This window comes from Periplaneta americana, chromosome 15, assembly GCF_040183065.1.
Source record: "Periplaneta americana isolate PAMFEO1 chromosome 15, P.americana_PAMFEO1_priV1, whole genome shotgun sequence".
Lineage (NCBI taxonomy): Eukaryota > Metazoa > Arthropoda > Insecta > Blattodea > Blattidae > Periplaneta > Periplaneta americana.
In genome coordinates this window covers 161,788,903-161,808,808 of record NC_091131.1, presented here as the reverse complement: position 1 = coordinate 161,808,808, position 19,906 = coordinate 161,788,903, and the positions used below count along the sequence as shown (strand labels likewise).

General features: G+C 36.0%; 1 protein-coding gene across 4 annotated transcripts in view; it reads left to right on the top strand.

Annotated features, from left to right (window-relative positions):
- The window catches only part of wry (weary), a 1,511,805-nt gene that overhangs the window by 1,443,444 nt on the left and 48,455 nt on the right, over window positions 1-19,906 (top strand). For 3 of the 4 annotated variants that reach the window (XM_069848453.1, XM_069848454.1, XM_069848456.1), the window contains one exon: window positions 16,597-16,754. In XM_069848453.1, the coding sequence (XP_069704554.1) occupies window positions 16,597-16,754 (158 nt within the window). The remainder of the gene's footprint in view (window positions 1-16,596; window positions 16,755-19,906) is intronic. The other variant, XM_069848455.1, reaches the window with a different exon arrangement.

The following is a 19,906-nucleotide window of genomic DNA, read 5'->3' as shown; positions in this document are numbered from 1 at the left end:
TGTGAATATGCTGAAAGATTATCTACATGAATAACAAATTTCTGAATACAATGATATTAATTTTATTGTGTATAAAAGTGCATATTTTACCTTTATTTATAAAAACATCATATTTAACATTTATGCAGGGAAACTGCATATTATGTATGTTAATTTATCTTTCCCTCATTTTTAAAAGTGTGTAATCTCGTAAACACGATTAATTTATGTTTATGAATTTTGAACGTAACGATGACGCCCTCATAGGGAGCCTAGCGTATAGATAATTAAGAAAGGACACTTCGCGTCGGTACCTTTGATGTAGCCGGACTGATTTCAATGACCTTCAAGCCAGCTAAAGCGTGAGATTCTGCTTTCTCCCTAGAGTTGGCGCTGACATCACACCAGCTAGCAGTCGACACAGCGGAAATATAACACATATAATTAATACATCTAGGTACATTATGTACTCAAATAAAATAAATTGGATCCATAAAATAATAAATCCGTCATTAATTGTAATGTCTAGACTCTAGAGTTCCTTTATAATGAGAGCTGAGACGTTGACCCCAACAACAATTAAAATATGTAATGATTTGATAGCGCTGAAAATGGAAAAACAAAACTCTTATGAGAAGTAAAACCATATACCTATATTATATTATATATAAATATTAAACGAATTCAATACTTAATTTTATAATGTATTATATTATTTCATAATATAATTTATTATATCTGAAATATAAAACAAATATTACTACAACTGGTTTGTCACTGAGAAATAAGGAAAAGCTGTTAACTTGAATTTATTTGAAGCAAAGCATTACTGGATTATGCAATAAGGTAGGCGATGTTTGGATCCTGTGTCTCAACTCTAAACTCAATTATTATCTTAGCGTGTGCTCGATTACACTAATCTTTAGCGCTTGAAAATGGAACTAAACGCCGGCGCACAGAGAAACAAAACACAGGAAAATTCGCTCAGTGTCCATTCTTTATAATCCCTATTCACTGGGGAGCCTTTTAAATTAGCAATTGGTATTCATTTACTGCAGTGTTAACCAGTTTAACATCAGTTCCAGGAAACGTAGGAGATAAAGTGAACGAGAAAATATTCTTTCCAGAAACCCTGGCTGTTATCAACTTAAAGAAATTCAAGATATTCTCGAAGGAAAAAACACCCCAAAAACCAACAAAATTTTCTATAGAACAGCTCAGAGCTTTTGTCCAAACCCCTCTTACTTCTTGTAACCTAGAACGAAGTTTTTCGCGCTACAAAGTTATCCTAAGAGACAACAGGCAAAGAATGACAAAAGAAAACATACTGTAACAGCATAAATGGAGCATTAAGCAATGAGGCAAGCACTTCAAAATCCATAGACTAAACGTAAGTTACATATACCTTATTATTCTGTTAAAATAACCCCAGACTGATAATGTATATTTTGTAGCTTATTTGTCTCTTTTTACGGCATAAATGCATACATATTCTTCACGTTTTCAGGGCATGAACTTCCTTTCCCCGATCATTACAAACACTAGATTGCCAGTGACGGATTGTTTTAGAGACATGCAGGCCTGTGAGAGTTTCAACAGTTTTATCTCTACAGAAAAATAATAACTTTTCGCATTCAAGTGGAATAAATATTTCACAGCTTCAAGGAATAAAATTGTCTCAAAAAATAAATCGTTATTTTTGTTGATGTAGGCTACTCCTATGAATGCTAAACCTATTATAAATCGGGGGATGGCAACCGGAGGAGAAAGACAGTTACTGTAAATATTGTCGTAGACATGCAGGAAGTCGTGTGGCTGCGCATGCGTATATTCACCCAACTTCCACACTTGTCGCAATCCTAACCCAAAGAACACACCAGTGCAAAATATTATAATTTCTGTCTATTTCCGTTGCCGTTTAGGTCTCTATTTCCGTGCATGTTATTTTTTCTTTTGTGAAAATATGGAAGCTATCGTGGAAGTCACTTTCCAAAGAGGGAAAACAACACTGTTTTGAAATGACTGATGTACGACCATGATAGAGACTACGAGAACCACTATAAAGATCACGATAAAGACCACGATAAGGACCATGACAAAGACAACAAAGATCACTATAAGGGGCATGACAAAGACAACCAAGACCAAGATAAGGGCCATGACAAGGACAACAAAGATCACTATAAGGGCTGTGACAAAGACCATGACAAGGTTAAGGATAAGGTAGCAATAAAGATCACGACAAGAACCGCGACATGAACCATGATAAGGATCACATGGATCACGACAAACACTATGGTTCATATCATGATCCATTCGTGGTCCTTATCGTGGTCCTTGAAGTGATCCTTATCCTAATTGTTGTAGTGACCGTTGTCATGGTCCTTGTGCTAATTTAATCGTAATTCTTGTCCCAACCCTTATCGTGGTCCTTGTAATGATTTTATCGTAATTCTTGTCCCAAGCCTTCTCGTGGTCCTTGTAGTGATTTTATCGTAATTGTTGTCCCGACCCTTATCGTGATCCTTGTTGTGATTTTTATTTTAATTCTTGTCGTGACCCCTAGGTTATTTTAGTAGGTTATTTTACGACGCTTTATCAACATCTTAGGTTATTTAGCGTGTGAATGGGATGAAGGTGATTATGCCGGTGAGATGAGTCCGGGGTCCAATACCGAAAGTTACCCAGGATTTGCTCATATTGGGTTGAGGGATAACCCCGGATAAAACCTCAACAAGGCAACCTGCCCCGACCGGGAATCGAACCCGGACCACTTGCGGTCCTTTTAGTGATTTTTATCGTAATTCTTGTCGTGAGCCTTACATGGTCCTTGTAGTGATTTTTATCGTAACTCTTGTTGTGACACTTATCGTGGTGCTTGGACCCTATCGTGGTCGCTGTTATTTTTGTCGTGGTCCTTATTGTCTTTGTCTTTCCAAGTGACTTTTATATCACAAGGCAGTAAATCTGGTCTTCATTGCAAGATCTTAAAGAGCAGTATGGCAGTATGGCCGATCACAGATTTACTCTGGACCTCGTGCACCTAGCGCCATGAAAATAATATTTGAGATAACCTGTACGTGTTTCAAAGGCTTCTTGAGGAGGAGAAATCAGCGCTCTCACATTCTTTCTCTATCAGAACTTCTTTCTAAATGAACGGTATATACGTAGAAATAGTATTATTATGTTGCACTAAAAGTTTCAAGGCCTGGAAGTAGAAGAAAAAACTTTTAACAATATGAAGGTGAAGATGACGAGTGTAATGTATAAATATCAATACAGCTAACACCTCCATTGTGTTTATATATATATATATATATATATATATATATATATATATATATACATCAGCACTCAAAACATTGGTGAGATTTTTTATATTTGTGTCAAACAATAGTGAGTTAGTACATCCACGGTACACTTTTCCCATTATAACAGAATGGGCAAAAGTGGGTATACTATTATTATTATTATTATTATTATTATTATTATTATTATTATTATTATTATTATTGGTGGATAGGGGAAGGCTCACCAGATAGGTTGAGTACTGGGGAAATAAAATGCCCATGGCGGACCAAAACTAGACTGGGCCTCCAGATTGGGGGGTGGCAGCAATGAACCAGCTCTCCACTACATATGAAAAGAATATTAGCTACGATTCCTAAAATTTACAAAAAGGGAAGCAGGAAAGAACCTTGAAATTATAGAGGATTGAGTATCACCTGTTGAATGAGTAGATCTTTAAGGAAATTAGAACAAGCAACCAGGGATAATATTAGTGAAGAATAGAATGGTTTTACCCAAGAGAGATCTTATATGGACAATGTATTTGTGGTGCAACAAATACATACATACAGTTTCATTGACTTGAAAAAAGCCTATGAGTCTGTTCCACGACACCTATTATGGGAAGTTCTGAGAAATCTGCAATATTAGTTGATTGGCTTCTAAATATTATTCAAGAATTATACAATAATAATCAACCCATATTAAAGAGGGTAAATGGTTACCACAATCCTTCTGCCCTAGTATAGGTCTAAGACAAGGCTGTAGCCTTTCACCACGGCTTTGAATTAATATTTAGAAAAAGTACAACACAGAGGAATGAGTATACCTATTGGTAATGATTATTTATTCACTCTGAATTTTGCAGATGACCAGGTGATTTTCGCTCAAGATGATGACGTAAAATTTATGCTTAAGAAACTGTTCAAACCTACTTACTTACAAATGGCTTTTAAGGAACCCGAAGTTTCATTGCCGCCCTCACATAAGCCCGCCAGCGGTCCCTACCCTGTGCAAGATTAATCCAGTCTCTATCATCATACCCCACCTCCCTCAAATCCATTTTAATATTATCCTCCCATCTACGTCTCGGCCTCCCTAAAGGTCTTTTTCCCTCCGGTCTCCCAACTAACACCCTATATGTATTTCTGGATTCGCCCATACGTGCTACATGCCCTGCCCATCTCAAACGTCTGGATTTAATGTTCCTAATTATGTCAGGTGAAGAATACAATGGGTGCAGTTCTGTGTTGTGTAACTTTCTCCATTCTCCTGTAACTTCATCCCGCTTAGCCCCAAATATTTTCCTAAGCACCTTATTCTCGAACACCCTTAACCTATGTTCCTCTCTCAGAGTGAGTGTCCAAGTTTCACAACCATACAGAAGAACCGGTAATATAACTGTTTTATAAATTTTAACTTTCAGATTTTTGGACAGCAGACTGGATGATAAAAGCTTCTCAACCGAATAATAACACGCATTTCCCATATTTATTCTGTGTTTGATTTCCTCCCGAGTGTCATTTATATTTGTTACTGTTGCTCCAAGATATTTGAATTTTTCCACCTCTTCGAAGGATAAATCTCCAATTTTTATACTTCCATTTTGTACAATATTCTGGTCACGAGACATAATCATTTACTTTGTATTTTCGGGATTTACTTCCAAACCGATCGCTTTACTTGTTTCAAGTAAAATTTCCGTGCTTTCCCTAATCGTTTGTGTATTTTCTCCTAACATATTCACGTCATCCGCATAGACAAGAAGCTGATGTAACCCGTTCAATTCCAAACCCTGCACTGTACAAACAATATCAAGAATATGGAATATTATAAAAACAGGATATTTGGTCGCTAATTCAAATAGTAAACATGAAATTGCTATTGCTAATGGAGAACCAGTTAAGCAGGTAGATAAATTTAAATATTTAGGCCACTACAGTTACAAAGGAAGGAATTGAGTGAGCAGATATTAAAATTAGAACTGAACAGGTAAGGAAAATTTTGGGAGCCTTGAATTCAATATGGTGGGACAAAAACATAGCCAGGAAAACTAAGATTCATCTAGGAAAGCATTGGTTGAGACAATCCTCTGTTAAAACTGTGAAGTATGGATTCCGAATGCTCAATGTAGAAGGAAACTTTCAGGAGTGGGACTACAGGAGCATCTCGGATGCAAAGAATCAGGAATGAAGAAGTAAGAAGACGGATGCAGGGAGAAGAGACAGTTCTAGAAAGGATTCAAAGAAGAACACTATGATGGTTTGGATATCTAAGGAGGATAGATCAACAACGCTGGCTTAAAAGGATATTTGGTTGGTCACCAAATGGAAGAGGAGTGCGGGAAAGACCAAGTAAAACATGGTATTGCAACACCAGAGAGATCATCAGTGCTATGGGACTTCAAGAAGAAGATGCGTAGGACCGAACAAGATGGCGATTAGGAGTCAGAAGGCGGCACTAGCTGCATAATCCTGGACACTATTATTATTATTATTATTATTATTATTATTATTATTATTATTATTATTATTATTATTACTATTAACAATAGCCCTACGAATGTGAATACTATTACAGGTCTTGTCTCCGGCCCTGGCGTTTCGAGAGGTAAAAAGAGTGAGAAAAACAGAGGCCAGCATTGCCAACCTTTGTCGCTTTGAGGTTATGAACCTCAAAATTCTACTATAAGTGAAACTGTTGTGCTAAATTTTAACCTTAAAACACTCTGGTGTGCGGTTTCATAATTGCCATGTTTTTAATTACTATACTAGTTTGTTGCCACAAGACTTCAGTTCTGGTATGCGCAGAAAATTCAGTCGCAGTTTGCAATGCTGGGAGAAACGCGCACACCAATGGTGAAAGTTTGCTAGAATCAACCGCCACTGCTCTTCCAGTGAGCTCTATCACTGGTCTCTCCCATCACTGCAAACTGCGCATTCCAGAACTCAAGTCTTGTGAACTTTGGTAATTAAATTACATTACGTGAAACCGTACCAGCGTGTTTCAAGGTTAAAATTTAGCAGAATAGTTTCATCGTAGTAGAATTTCGAGGTTCTTTTCACAACCTGAAAACGCCAAAAGTTGGCAATGCTGGTCTCTCTCTCCTCCTCACTCCTCACCAAGCGAAACGTCAGGGCAGTAGACCGGACGGCTGTACTATAAGAATAAGAATTGATGACGTACGCAGAACAACAATTAAGTTGATCTTCTTAAGTATTCCAATGGAAGTCTTTCAGCATTTACACGTTCCTGTAGTCTAGTTTCTTCAATTAAGCACATTTTGGTACAGAGTTCTTTATTGTCTGCAATTTCTTGACATTCTGTTATGAATTGAATGTTTGGTTATCGTTGTTGGCCGTTTACACTGACCATCGGCGACTATGCTCCTATGGCAGTGGTCGTCAGCATTCGCTGAAATGGGTAAAGGGTATTCAGGGCAACATAATATGCCCCGTCGTGCAGCAGGCAGAGAGCACACCCGCCAGCAGCTACATATGCACCACAGTGCAGTCTTATCCGCGGGTAAGAGACGCTAGCCCGAGGGCGCTCTGTACTGATGACCGTTATCCTATGGGGTTAAGTCTTAAATAAGAGAATTCTTCACCTCTATAGCATAGTGGGGAGAGAGCTGAAAAATCTTCATTACCATGCTGTAACCCAGGGATGAGACGATATTAGCTCCCAATCACGGTAGAAGAGCTCGACCTTGATCACGAGCGCATAGCGCATCTACTACATAGTGTCTTAACGTAGATATCAGGGATGTACATGCATATACATCGAATAAAGGCAGTAATTATTACAATAACTTGCGTTACTAATTTTCTGGCTACGTAATACGGCTCATTATTAAATTATTTAATATGCAAGTACATATATAAACAAATCGCAAAGGAAAGGGGATTTAAGAACAAAATGAAAAATAGGAAAAGTTAATTGTTTGTACATCATTTTCTTGTTAAAAGCAATTATTTATTATGTAAATACTTCACTTCATTGGTTAGGAGAAACTAATAGGGTCTACCTGCTTGACGTGTGTGATCTCTAAGTATTTTTGAGCATTTGTTGCAAAAATACTAAGGACAATATTTATTGAAATAGAGTATGTTGATTGTCGTGATTATGTAATGAGTTTTCTTAGAGTGATTTTAGAAATGCACGTAACACGAAAAAACAAATTAATTAAATTATGCTATTGAAGAGCCATCGTAATTTTTGGGGTCAATCATTTAAGAGGATATGTATAATTTTTAAAACTTCCACAATTTTCGGCCAAAATTTGTGAAATTTAAACTATATGAACAGATCTATAATACTAGCATCTGTACACAATTTGGTGTCATTAAGGGGAGGCAGAGGTGAATATTTCAAAATCCACAACATTTATCCGATTTGTTTGAAATTTATCATGCATACTAAGTATGTTATTAGTAATGGACATACCAAGTTTCAACTTTCTAAGTACAATAGTTCTGTAAATATTAATAATTTTATAAAACTTTATGTCGTTTGATATAAAATGCTCCATGCACCATATTGTAAGAAATGTTCAATATTTCTTTTTATTTATATGTTCAGAGAAGGTATATAAATAATGATAAGTATTAGTTTATTATGGGAATAATATAGTAATACAGTTATCTTGGTTTTAATTTCACACTTTTAAAGGGCACAAAATCAAAAACTAACATCGGAATATCAAAATAAAGATAATAAAAATGAAAAAAAAAAACAAATTTTCATTTTTTCTTCAGTTTTGTTCGAAAATTTCACCTCTGCCTCCCCTTAAGTTTAATAGTTTTGAAATTATATATTTTTTAAATATATGTTATATTGACATCACTAAAAGGCTCCTTGTGTCACAGTTTTCAAAATTTTTAGTTCATACCTACATGACCCCCTTTCCATTTAAAATTCACATGATTTTGAGTACCTACATGACCTCCTTTCCATTTAAAATTTCAAAGTTTCTTTTGAGATAGCTGAGGGCTAGAATCGAATGTGTCACTGGTGGAACATTTTGGTCTTGCAAATACTGGTAACACCAATAGTAATCGAAAATCAAGCATATGGAAAATATTTATGTGGCTCCAGACTTTTGATTCAGCCTATATTAAAAATGTTTGTCTTTGTTCATTTTAGACTTTAATTCTAACGACAAGTGTCACAAATAAATCCATCATTTCCAATCCCATTGTCAGTGCACTCCCCATGCGCCATTGACTACACTTGACACACATTATTCACTCCTTCATGTTTGTCTCTGGATAGCTCTCACATTATCTGGTTCCGAGAATGAAACAGAAGCTTCGTTTAATTGTAGTTTTCTCTTTGCAGTTTTTGGGTTTATTGATTTTCTCTGTGGTGTCAGATTTCTTTTTTTTTTTTTGTGTTCTTCTCCTCCATAATTTTTTTATACGTAGAGCTTGTGATTTTTTCTGGATTTTCATGCTGGTTAGATTTGCGTTTATTTTCTCCACCAATGCCCATGTTCCTCAGCAGAGGAGAGATCTTTCCAACTGGAAGTGAGTCCACGTAAATTCACTCGACTTGCTTCTCCCATGTTACACTCTGGACTTCTTTGACACCTGTGAACGAGGCTAAAGAATATAGACTCCCGCCAAGCCGCCATGAGGGAACTAAAACATTATCTTTTAACACACACCACCCATTATCCACCAAATCACTTCCAGTAATTATCAATACTGTCACAAAACTTGTAGTTTTCTTACATCAGGGCTGGGCACATTACGTGATTCTGAGAAATGAGCGCTGTGTGCTTTAAAGAGCGGTCTTGCGAGCGCTGTGACGTATGCATACTGTACGTGATTCAGTGTCGGTGCAGTGGTGACTCTGCAGTATGAAGGCGAACTTTGAAGATGGAGCTTCCGCTCATACACTAAAGCGTCCCGCTACTCCCAATGCTTTTAATGTATTATGCGAGGAGGAGTTCTTTTTGGTAGAGAGCAGTTGATTAGCAAAGTGTTTAATTTGGCATAAAACACTCCAACTGATTAAGAGGTTCAGTATCCAACGACATTATTCTTTACAACATGCTACTGAATATGACAAATATGTTGGTAATGAACGCCATAAATTAATACAACTTAAAGAAAATGTTTCTCAGATACATTATATTAGAGTATCTATTTCATATTTACATTGCATTATAGGTTATTACACATTTAGTAATATATAATTTTAAATTATGCAAGTATTATGATATATCATAGTATAGTATATTAGAGTTCATGATGTATCATATATTTAGTACATATATTATATATCATGAACTGTAATATACTGTACTATGATATATCATAATATTTGTATAATTTAAAATTATATATTACTAAATGCACTATAATAACTTATAATGCAATATAAATACCGAATAAATACTTTAATATAATGTACCTGAGAAACATTTTCTTTACGTTGTATTAATTTATGGTCATATCATATATCATATCATATATCATATCATATCATATATTATATTATATTATATTATATTATATTATATCATATTATATTATATATTAACAGGATGACAATAATGCACTTAGTGAATCGGCTATGAGAATTAGCTACAAAATTTGCCACGAAATTGCAAAGGAATTGAAAACATTCAACGCAGGTGAATTCATCAAGCGATGTTTAATTATATTGGCAGATGAACTCTGCCCACAGCAAGTAGGGGAAGTGAAAGCCATACGCCTGTCTCGTAGAACCGTTGTGAGAAGGTTGCAGTATGTGCGTATGGGTTATGTAAATAAGCGTAATGATCTGTGTGTGTGCATAGAGCGAAGTTTATTTCATTAAATTAATAAGAGTGTTATAAATTCTGTACTGTACAATGGATTGATGTAATATCCTTATAAACTATTATGTACTGACAGACTGAATGACTAGAACAACCGTGGCTCTTGTTACATTAATGCAGGGAAGGTAGCTGTAATGCGAGTCCGCCACTGCGTGAGCGTTCTGCTCTGGCTTGGAATTGAAGTGCCTTGCGGAGCGAGTGCAGCTCTGGCCGACTAAATGGAGCCGCTCTCATGCCCGGCCCTGGCTTACATCAATGTTACTAAAAACAGCGAATTGCTTCTGAATTCTTCAAATTCAAGCGAATTGTCACATTTAAATACTCACACGTCCGAAAACTATTTGAAATAAAGTTCTAGCCTTGCAGAAGGCATTAAGATTTAAAATTTTACCAAGTTTAAGAGATGGACGCACTTACCGTCCCTGACTCACATGCCCCACTCTGTCCTATAATAATAATAATAATAATAATAATAATAATAATAATAATAATAACAATTTATGTTAGCTGGCAGAGTTAAGGCCGTAAGGCCTTCTCTTCCACTCAACCAGCAAAAAGTATGCATACATATGTATGAACTTATAAAGAATTCAACAATTTGATTTGGATAAGAGCTACACGTATACAAGAGTTATTTACGAATTAAACAACAAAATACTATGACCTATTAATTAAACACTGAAATACAAGCTATGTAGCAGAATTAAGCTAAAATACATAGAATGGTAATATATTTCAAATAATGTTAGATAATAGGAAGAGATTATTATGAGACAATTTTGAAAATACAGCACTATCAGGGTGCATGTCTAAAGGAAGGAGTAACAATGTAGACAGTGATAGTTTAAGTCAGTATGATTGGAGTGAAATGCTAAGAAGGTTGTCTTTTAAGCTGTTTTTAAAAGCGTTTATTGTGTTGCAGCCTCTAATACTTTGTGACAGGGAGTTCCATTGTCGCGATGTGGATAGTGTGAGATGATGAATATCGAGATGAAGAGGTATATTTAACGCGCCACAGATAAGTGATCTGGTATTTACGTCGTGGTTAGAGTATAGATAAGAGAAACGAGACGAAAGGTAATTTGGTGTTGAAGTGTGCAGAATTCGAAAGAGTAAAGACGTTCTTTAAGTCGGAGCCACGAAAGACTTGCGAAGGACGGTGATATGTGATCATATCGTCGGATGTTCTCTTGTTCGTTTTCTTCTTTGCTGTCATTGACTTGTGTTGTTTTATTTGTACTCTGTATTTCTTTAGTTTTTCTGTCAGTATCCCTCTCGCCTTTATATTTCGTAATTTTCCCTTTGACTACTACTGGGTGAAAACCCATAGCCCATTTGTAGCTAATAAATATTCATTCATTCATCACCTGTTCTTTCTTCATTCAAAAGTACCTCAGAGAATTGTAAGTGACGATCCGGATCATTCTCTAATATTATCCATAAAGTAATTGCAGCCGATATATTTCCAACAACTGTATACTTATTGTTTTCCATCCCAGTAAATATAGTATATATTAATAATCCATTCTTAACCATTTGATCACAAGTTTTCTCCTCTAGAAGTAAGCTTCCGATTCGTTAGATTACTTTTCCGTTTTCTACCTTCATCATCAGATCATGATGTACCATAGTAGTTCTATACGATTCACAAAAATATCGATAAAAATCAATGAAAGTGATATTAACATTAACATTGACAAAGAAAATGGAAATTTTGCAAAATCATGATCGAAACATTACAAATTCCATTTGAACTTAACCAAATTCAGTTATCAAATTCGGTATTATTTTCTTGCATACATTAAGGTTATATATATATATATATATATATATATATATATATATATATATATATATATATATATATACCACATAGCTGATACAGGTGGGTAGCAAAAAAATGGTAAGTGAAATTCGGTGCGTACAGTAAGTTATATTATTTCACTTAGGCTCTCTTTCTCATATTAATAAGATGTTCTACAGTACATGTCTCCTTTCAATAAAAATATTCCTTGAAGTAAGTGCGAAACAATTTTTTTTTCAACATTCTCCACAGAAAGGCATGACATAACGTGGGGTGTGAATTAGAGGTGGTCAAGAAAAGTGGACTCCTCTTCATAAAACCAACAACTGTAGGTTACAGTTCCTCACTAGCTCTGTCGGCAGAGCGTTGACGCGCTCAGCCAAAAGTTCCGGGTTCGATACACAGCCTCGAAACAATTTTCCCTTAAAATTATTCATACTAGGAAGCTATATCTGAAAGCCAGATTTCCATAACATATTTCAATGTTTGTTAACAGAAAACCACAATTCAAGTCACACAGAGTTTATGTGCACGAGAGTGTTAGGTTCTGGCGTCTTGCCAGCCCATTTGAGGTATGTGGATATAAAGGAAAAAATTGAGCCGGTGTCGGTTACAGTTCCTGGGTAGCTCAGTCGGTAGAGCGTTGGCGCGCCCAACCAAAGTTCCTGGGTTCGATACCCGGCCCCGGAACAATTTTCCCTTGAAATTATTCAAGTCAGCTTCACAGGAAGCTATACTTGTGAAAGCCAGATTTGCATAACATATGTCACTGTTCGTTAACCGGGAAACATAATTCAAATCGCACATAGTTTATGTGCACTCAGTATTGGAATCTGGTGTCTTGTCAGCCCACTTGAGCTATGTGGACATAAAAGGAAAAATTGAGTCGTTGTCGGTTACAGTTCCTAGGTAGCTCAGTCGATAGAGCGTTGGCGCGCTCAGCCAAAGGTCCCGGATTCGATACCCGGCCCTGGAACAATTTTTCCATTGATATATGTTATTCAAGTCAGCTTCACAGGAAGCTATACCTGAAAGCCAGATTTGAATATAGGAACAATTCCTCTAATAGTTCTGTGTTTATTAATCTAGTTATAGGGTGCTTCGTTCAGGTAAGACACTTGCTTTTAAGAATCCAGATTATTAAGCTCACAGTATTATTGTAAATATATTTTAAATAAATCCGCAACGTTAGTCTAGAGTAGGGGTGCAGACTGGGGAAGAGAGAGGTGGAAGCATGGGGAAAGAATTTGTTCCCCGTCTACAATCCACCGGCCTTGAATTAAGTATCTGTGACGTCCGCAAACACACTCTATGTCAATGACGTTTGAGGTGAAAGGAAGGGATGAGTCACGTGTTACGGCTTTTGACGTGTCCGACAATTGTAGCACAGTTTTGCATTCCCGATTTAATCGTTAGAGAGCTGGATTTATAATCTTGTGGACTCGTGTTCGATCTCCGACTTACCCTAATTTATAACTTTTCTCCGAGAGCTCCGGTTTCCATGTGGCATGCCAATAAATTTCCATCATCAACGCATGTCATCGCGGGTGTAACATAGACCAGCTTCCTGTAGCGCACATTGAGCAACGACTGTCGGTGAATTGGTTGACAGAACTGGCTTCATATGGGAGAATGACGAATTGTCTAGTACCTGCCATTAACAAAAAAGTCTTTGAAATAAAATGATGGTTTGCTCTGTTTGCGAGAACGTGGCATTCCATCAGACCATCACCAATAATCACTGTAATGTAAGGTTCGCCAGTACACGTTCACAGTACTTCAATCAAGAACGAAAATATAGTCCACACCTGTGAAGTAACGATCAGCGCGTCTGGCAGCGAAACCAGGTGGCCCGGGTTCGAATCCCGATCGGGGCAAGTTACCTGGTTGAGGTTTTCTCCGGGGTTTTCCCTCGACCCAATACGAGCAAATGCTGGGTAACTTTCGGTGCTGGACCCCTGACTCATTTCACCGGCATTATCATCTTCATTTCATTCAGACGCTGAATAACCTAGATGTTGATGCAGCGTCGTAAAATAACCCAATAAAATAAATAAACGAAAATATAAAGCCCTCCACAGACCTGTCCTCAGACAGCTGACTAAACAACAACAACATTGTTGAAGCAGAATTATGCGATAAGACTAAGCGCCAATATCCGGGGACTGGGCAGCTTATTCGTGGACGGCTCTTGGTGGAATGCAAGTTGTGTTGATATGGTCAGCGATGTGATATTATATATATATATATATATACACACACACACACACACACACACACATATATATATATATATATATATATATATATATATATATGGACATCATTTTATTTTTACTTGCATTTTTATTGTACCTGCATTTCTGAATGTACTTCACTCCCACCCCTTCACTAATGTCCTTGCTCCCGTCAGACACACAAACTTACGGCCGCTGTTGCATTCGAAGTCTTCAAGCAGTGAAGTAAACACTGCAGTGTATAGTGTGTTTCATAAATATGATTGCGTTTTCTATAGAAGAAAGAACCTATATTAATAATATCGTACTAAAAAATTATATTGAAGAAACGATAAATTCAATTTCAGAGAATATGCTTCAAAATGTTTTTAATAATATGCGTAAAGAATTGAAGCCTGCATTGTAATGAACGGCAACCATTTTCAGCAACTTGTTTAAAAATTCAGATTAGCTTATTTTGAATTGAGGTGGCTAGAAGCAAAGGAATGCTAGTGACATTTGTAATAACATGAGTTAAGTGCATCCAGTGTAAGCTAAAGGATCTAAAATTTTAGTGGCAAAGGGATATTTTAATCGCATCACACATTAAAATTTAAATAAAAATTTCACCGGTTTTACGAAAGCTTAAATGTGTAAACCCCATTTTCTCAAAAGTAACAAGTGCACTTACAGACCTTTACTTATGCCCCCCTCAATTTAAATGCACTCTCTATATTGTATGTTAACATCAATAATTAATATGCTAAATAAAGTAGACATTACATAACGAACATAGCCGCCTGAAAAGTTGAGTTTTTGAAAAAAAATGTTACTACTCTACTGTATTTTGATAAATTTCGTAAAAGTGATGATCAAACTGAAAATCGTAATATCGTATTTCCCTACAACATAAATGGATACCCTACTTTTCTCTCCTCCTATACCTAGTAAAATGATTTGTTTACATATTGCAGTAGTAACATCAAACTCCTGTAATGGAAGGGGGCAACAGTGTTTCCGAGTATAGCCAGGTTAATGTTAAAAATGTTGGTAAAAATAAAGTGATGTCCCTGTATATATGTATAGTATATATATATATATATATATATATATATATATATATATATATATATATGATTAGGAATTCAAAATCTCCAAACGTTCTATGTCGTATTTTTCATGAACTGACGAATCTGAGTTTCTCTGACTTAATCTATAAGAGTTGTCTCCTTAGTAATATGAAAAGACTCAGCATTTTAATTTCTTGACCATACTCCTGTGCTGAACTGCTGTGAATTGGTAAGTGATAGTGTAGGCTATTTGTGTTATCTGCAGGTTCTGTGTCATTACACCAGACAAGAGCAAGCGATTGGACATATGTAATGCCCCACCACCCGGTTTCTTCCTTTTATCTACATCGTTCACAATGCAGATTCCAATGTTACGTCATTCATTGCGACCTTGACCTTGTCTCACGCCTCGTCTCACGTCAGCAGCATATGGTAACGTCTGATTCACATTGGGGCGAGACGTTTTACCAAAAAATGCATCTAGCTCCGCCATCGTTCGAAAACGGACCTATGTTCATATGAACTTTTCCACTGAAAATGACCTAAGATATTGTACCCTAAATTTTTTACCTTACCTTGTGAATCACTCTGTATAAAAGAAAGCATGTAATTTATTGATAATGCTGATGATTATCAATAAAAAAATACACACGCACGCACGGGCACACACACATATATCTGTATAGTGACTCACGTTATTAAAAAAATATACACAGTAGAACTGCTCCGTCTGATGTGATAATTACATTGGTATAGAAAAGAAGAACTTAATATTCTAATGTAATTGTTAATGTTACACTGGCGCTATATTTGTGTAGAAGACGATGCACTGTGTTTCACTCTTCGGTAGTAACTGACATATTGTACATATTATGTGAGGACTCTCACTTTGAGAGAGGAACAGAAATTAAGAGTGTTTGAGAATAAGGTTCTCAGGAAAATATTTCGACTAAGAGGGAAGGACTTACAGGAGAATGGAGAAAGTTACACAACGCAGAACTGCACGCATTGTTTTCTTCACCTGACATAATTAGGAACTTTAAATCCAGACGTTTGAGATGGACAGGGCATGTAGTACGTACGGACGAATCCAGAAATACATATAGAGTGTTACTTGGGTGGCCGGAGGGATAAAGACCTTTTGGGAGGCCGAGACGTAAATGGGAGGATAATATTAAAATAGATTTGAGGGAGGTGGGATATGATGATAGAGACTGGATTAATCTTGCTCAGGATAGAGACCGATGGCGGGTTTATGTGAGGGCGGCAATGAACCTTCGAGTTCCTTAAAAGCCATAAGTAATTAAGTAAGTAAGTAGGCAAGAGTACAAAACATTGACTGTTGAATAATTTTAGCTGAGATAGTATACTGTAATTGCAGAACAAATATATTTCTGTGATTCTGTACAGAAGAATTCGTCTTGGAAGCAATTCCGAAAGCGTTGCCAAGCAACAGAGACAGCCAGCTAGATCTCCAGATGCCGATTTCCATCCACCTGGACCACTTGCACAACGTCTTCATCGCGGCCGGCACCCTAGCCTGTGCTGTCATCATCGTCGTGATAACGGTAAGTAAAACTGTGTCCAATTCATTGTTTGTTGCGTTCCTTAATTAATGGGGTTGTGACACTCCCAAATCTACACAGTGATGTAATTGTCGGATGGATAATAATTCGTGCTCCTTCTGGGAACGGATGCATACCGCCTTTCTCTGGTAGCTCTTGTTAATCATCATCATCATTATCATCATCATCCTGTCAGTACTAGTCCCAAAAGAACTGTTACGGCCTGAAAAAGCGATTTTCTTGCCATCTTTTCATAGGTCGACCAAGTGACCGTTTCCCATTTGAACGATACTTCATTATTGCCTTAGGGATCCTGGATGAAACCATTCTTGAGACGTGTTCCTTCCAGTTTAACTGATATCTGGAGATATAGTCCAGTATTGATGACACTTTAAGTTCTTGAAGGATATCTTCATTTTTCTTTCGATCCCATTTAGTGTAGCCAGCTGTTCGGCGCATGAATCTTATCTCGCAAGCTGTTAGTCTTCTTTCATCTTTCGTCCTTATAGTCCACGCTTCACTCCCGTAAAATAAGACTGGTCGAGCTATTATTTGATACAGACGAGTATGAGTTGATTTTAAATGGTGCCCATTGATTTGTTGAATTTTACAATTTTCTCTGATAAATCCAAATTTTCAACAAAAGAAAGTTTATATCCTAAATAATTAAACTCATTAACTCGTTCCAAAATTGTGTTATTTAAACAAATTTTGCTTGGTATTGGATATTTACCACAAAAGGCCATTATTATTGTTTTGTTATTGATATTTCCATTAAATATTTTTGCGCTATTAAATTTAAATTGTGTACTGACCATTGCAAATCATCTTCAGATGTTGCTAGTAAAACAAGATCATCTGCAAACATTATTACATCTAATTTTAAATTTCTGGTAATAGTGATATATCCGTGTTTTGTTTCTGTAAAATCTTTCACAGTGGCATTCATACAAACGTTAAAAAGCGAAGGAGAGAGGCCACAACCTTGTCTGTCTCCTGAGTTTATTTCCGTCCAATGAGTTACTTTTTCTTTTATTTTTACTGCAATAAGGTTTGATTTATAAAGATTATAAATATTATATATGATCTGCTTTGGGTTCTGATCCTTTGTCAAAATTTCGAATAACAAACTTCTGTTCACTTTATCAAATGCTTTTATAAAATCAATAAATGCCAAATGTGTTTCTGTATTAAATTCTCGATGCTTCTCAATCAAAATTTGCATTGTAAAATATCCATCGCAGCATGCTCTGCTCTTGTTAATAAGGTCTAAAACTACTAAATTAAGCGGACTGCATTTTATGTTATTCAGACCATTGGTAATGGCTGACCTAGACTACATCTGTGCAAACGATTGTCGTACAAATGTTACCAACTATCAATGCTACCAACTATCTACATTAAATACTGTTGAATATCCTAAACATGCCGCCCACCTAATTAATGACTATTAATTACAAATCTGTCAAAGTAATATTGTTCGTCTTCATGTAATTTTTCCAATATGCTAACATACAAACATAATATTCAAATATTGTTGAAATTTCGTAACAAACACAACTTTTGTATAGGTCTTTTGTGTTCCATTTTCAGTTTTTATTGTCACCACTCTCACTAGATGGTCCTTGCCAGGATGCACTACTGTAACTAGTTCATTTTTTCCACGTAAGAGGGGGGAGATTAGCTTCTTTGATGAGAACCACGGATCCCTTGATGAGGTTTAGTTGCTCTCCATACCACTTTCGCCGTTGCTACAACTGGTTCTTTTCCATATTTGCTGAGTTGTCTGTTGAACATAATTCTATCTAGACAAGTATAACTGAAGATAGTACATTACAAATTTTGAAAATATTCGCATGGAAAATGTTTGTAAGGAAATAAATTAAGAAAGCAACTATTGTTACATCATAAACAAAAGATATGTGCCGATGTGTTGTAAAAGTCAGCTCTATAGTTTCAGCAGATTTCGAGAAAATAATTTAATATTCTGATGATGGGATGTTGCGCACCAATATCAACTTAAAAGCATAATGCGGTAAGTGTTTTGTTATGTAATATTAGTTACAGTTAAAATATATATCTAGGTAACTTTGCTTTGTACTGTAATATTGTTTTGATTAGTTCATTGATTACTTTAATAAGGCTAAAGATACTGTGAACACCAATTTCAACTTACCATGTCATACTCAATCTCTTTCCTTGTAATATCACTTTCTTTACGAATGATGTGTTTAATCCATTTAGTACAGTATAGTTAAACTACTATGGAATTTATGTGAATATTCCTTCTTAAATCTGTATTATGTTATTAGGTGTAAATGCTTTTGTTTTACAGACAATATAGATAATATCAAACAGAAAGAAGCCATATAAAAATAACGACATAAAATTTCACGTTCCGTCTGAAGTTAGTACACCACTGTTTTCTTAATCCAGTAGCGCGACAGTAGCGCTCCAGCGGCAGGCAAGTTAAATGTGTGTAGAGTACTTATGATAACACAGCAGAGAAATGATACGGTGTAGTTTATGTGATATTTTTATGCCATACAGTAAGTGTACCTGGTTCTTATTAATTTTATTTTAGAAACCTACAAAACTTTTACACCCAGTAATGGGGATTCCAAGTAACGTAGGTGTAACATCCAAAGAAATTTCTTACTTTCAGCATTCATTAACATAGGCCTACACTCTTCAAAATGAAGTGAAAACAATGTGATATTATTATAGGCCTACAAATAAAAATAATCGAAACTATTGTTCATTAAATCTAATCTTCTAAAACTTATCAGTATTTTCTACTCCTGAAAGAAAGAAAAACAAGACGTAAGATGGACAAGTAGGCCTAAAGACAAATAACCTGTACTACTTTGGAAAAAATATTACACCGATTGTACGTCTTTTTTCACATGTATTTAAACTATTCTTTCTGACATACGAATAGGTAACTGATAACCAATAGGGGAGACCCGGGCAAAACGAATAACCCGGGCAAAGAGAATAATGCCTATTTCTTAGAAACGCCAACAGGTAGCGCTTTCTGCTATGTTGGGGAAGAATCCCTACCAGATTTTGCTGCTGAAACTGATTTGTCGTCATTCTAGCTAGTAAGAGAAGAAGTCAGCGTGTGTTTGAAGAAAATTGACTGTTTTCTTAAA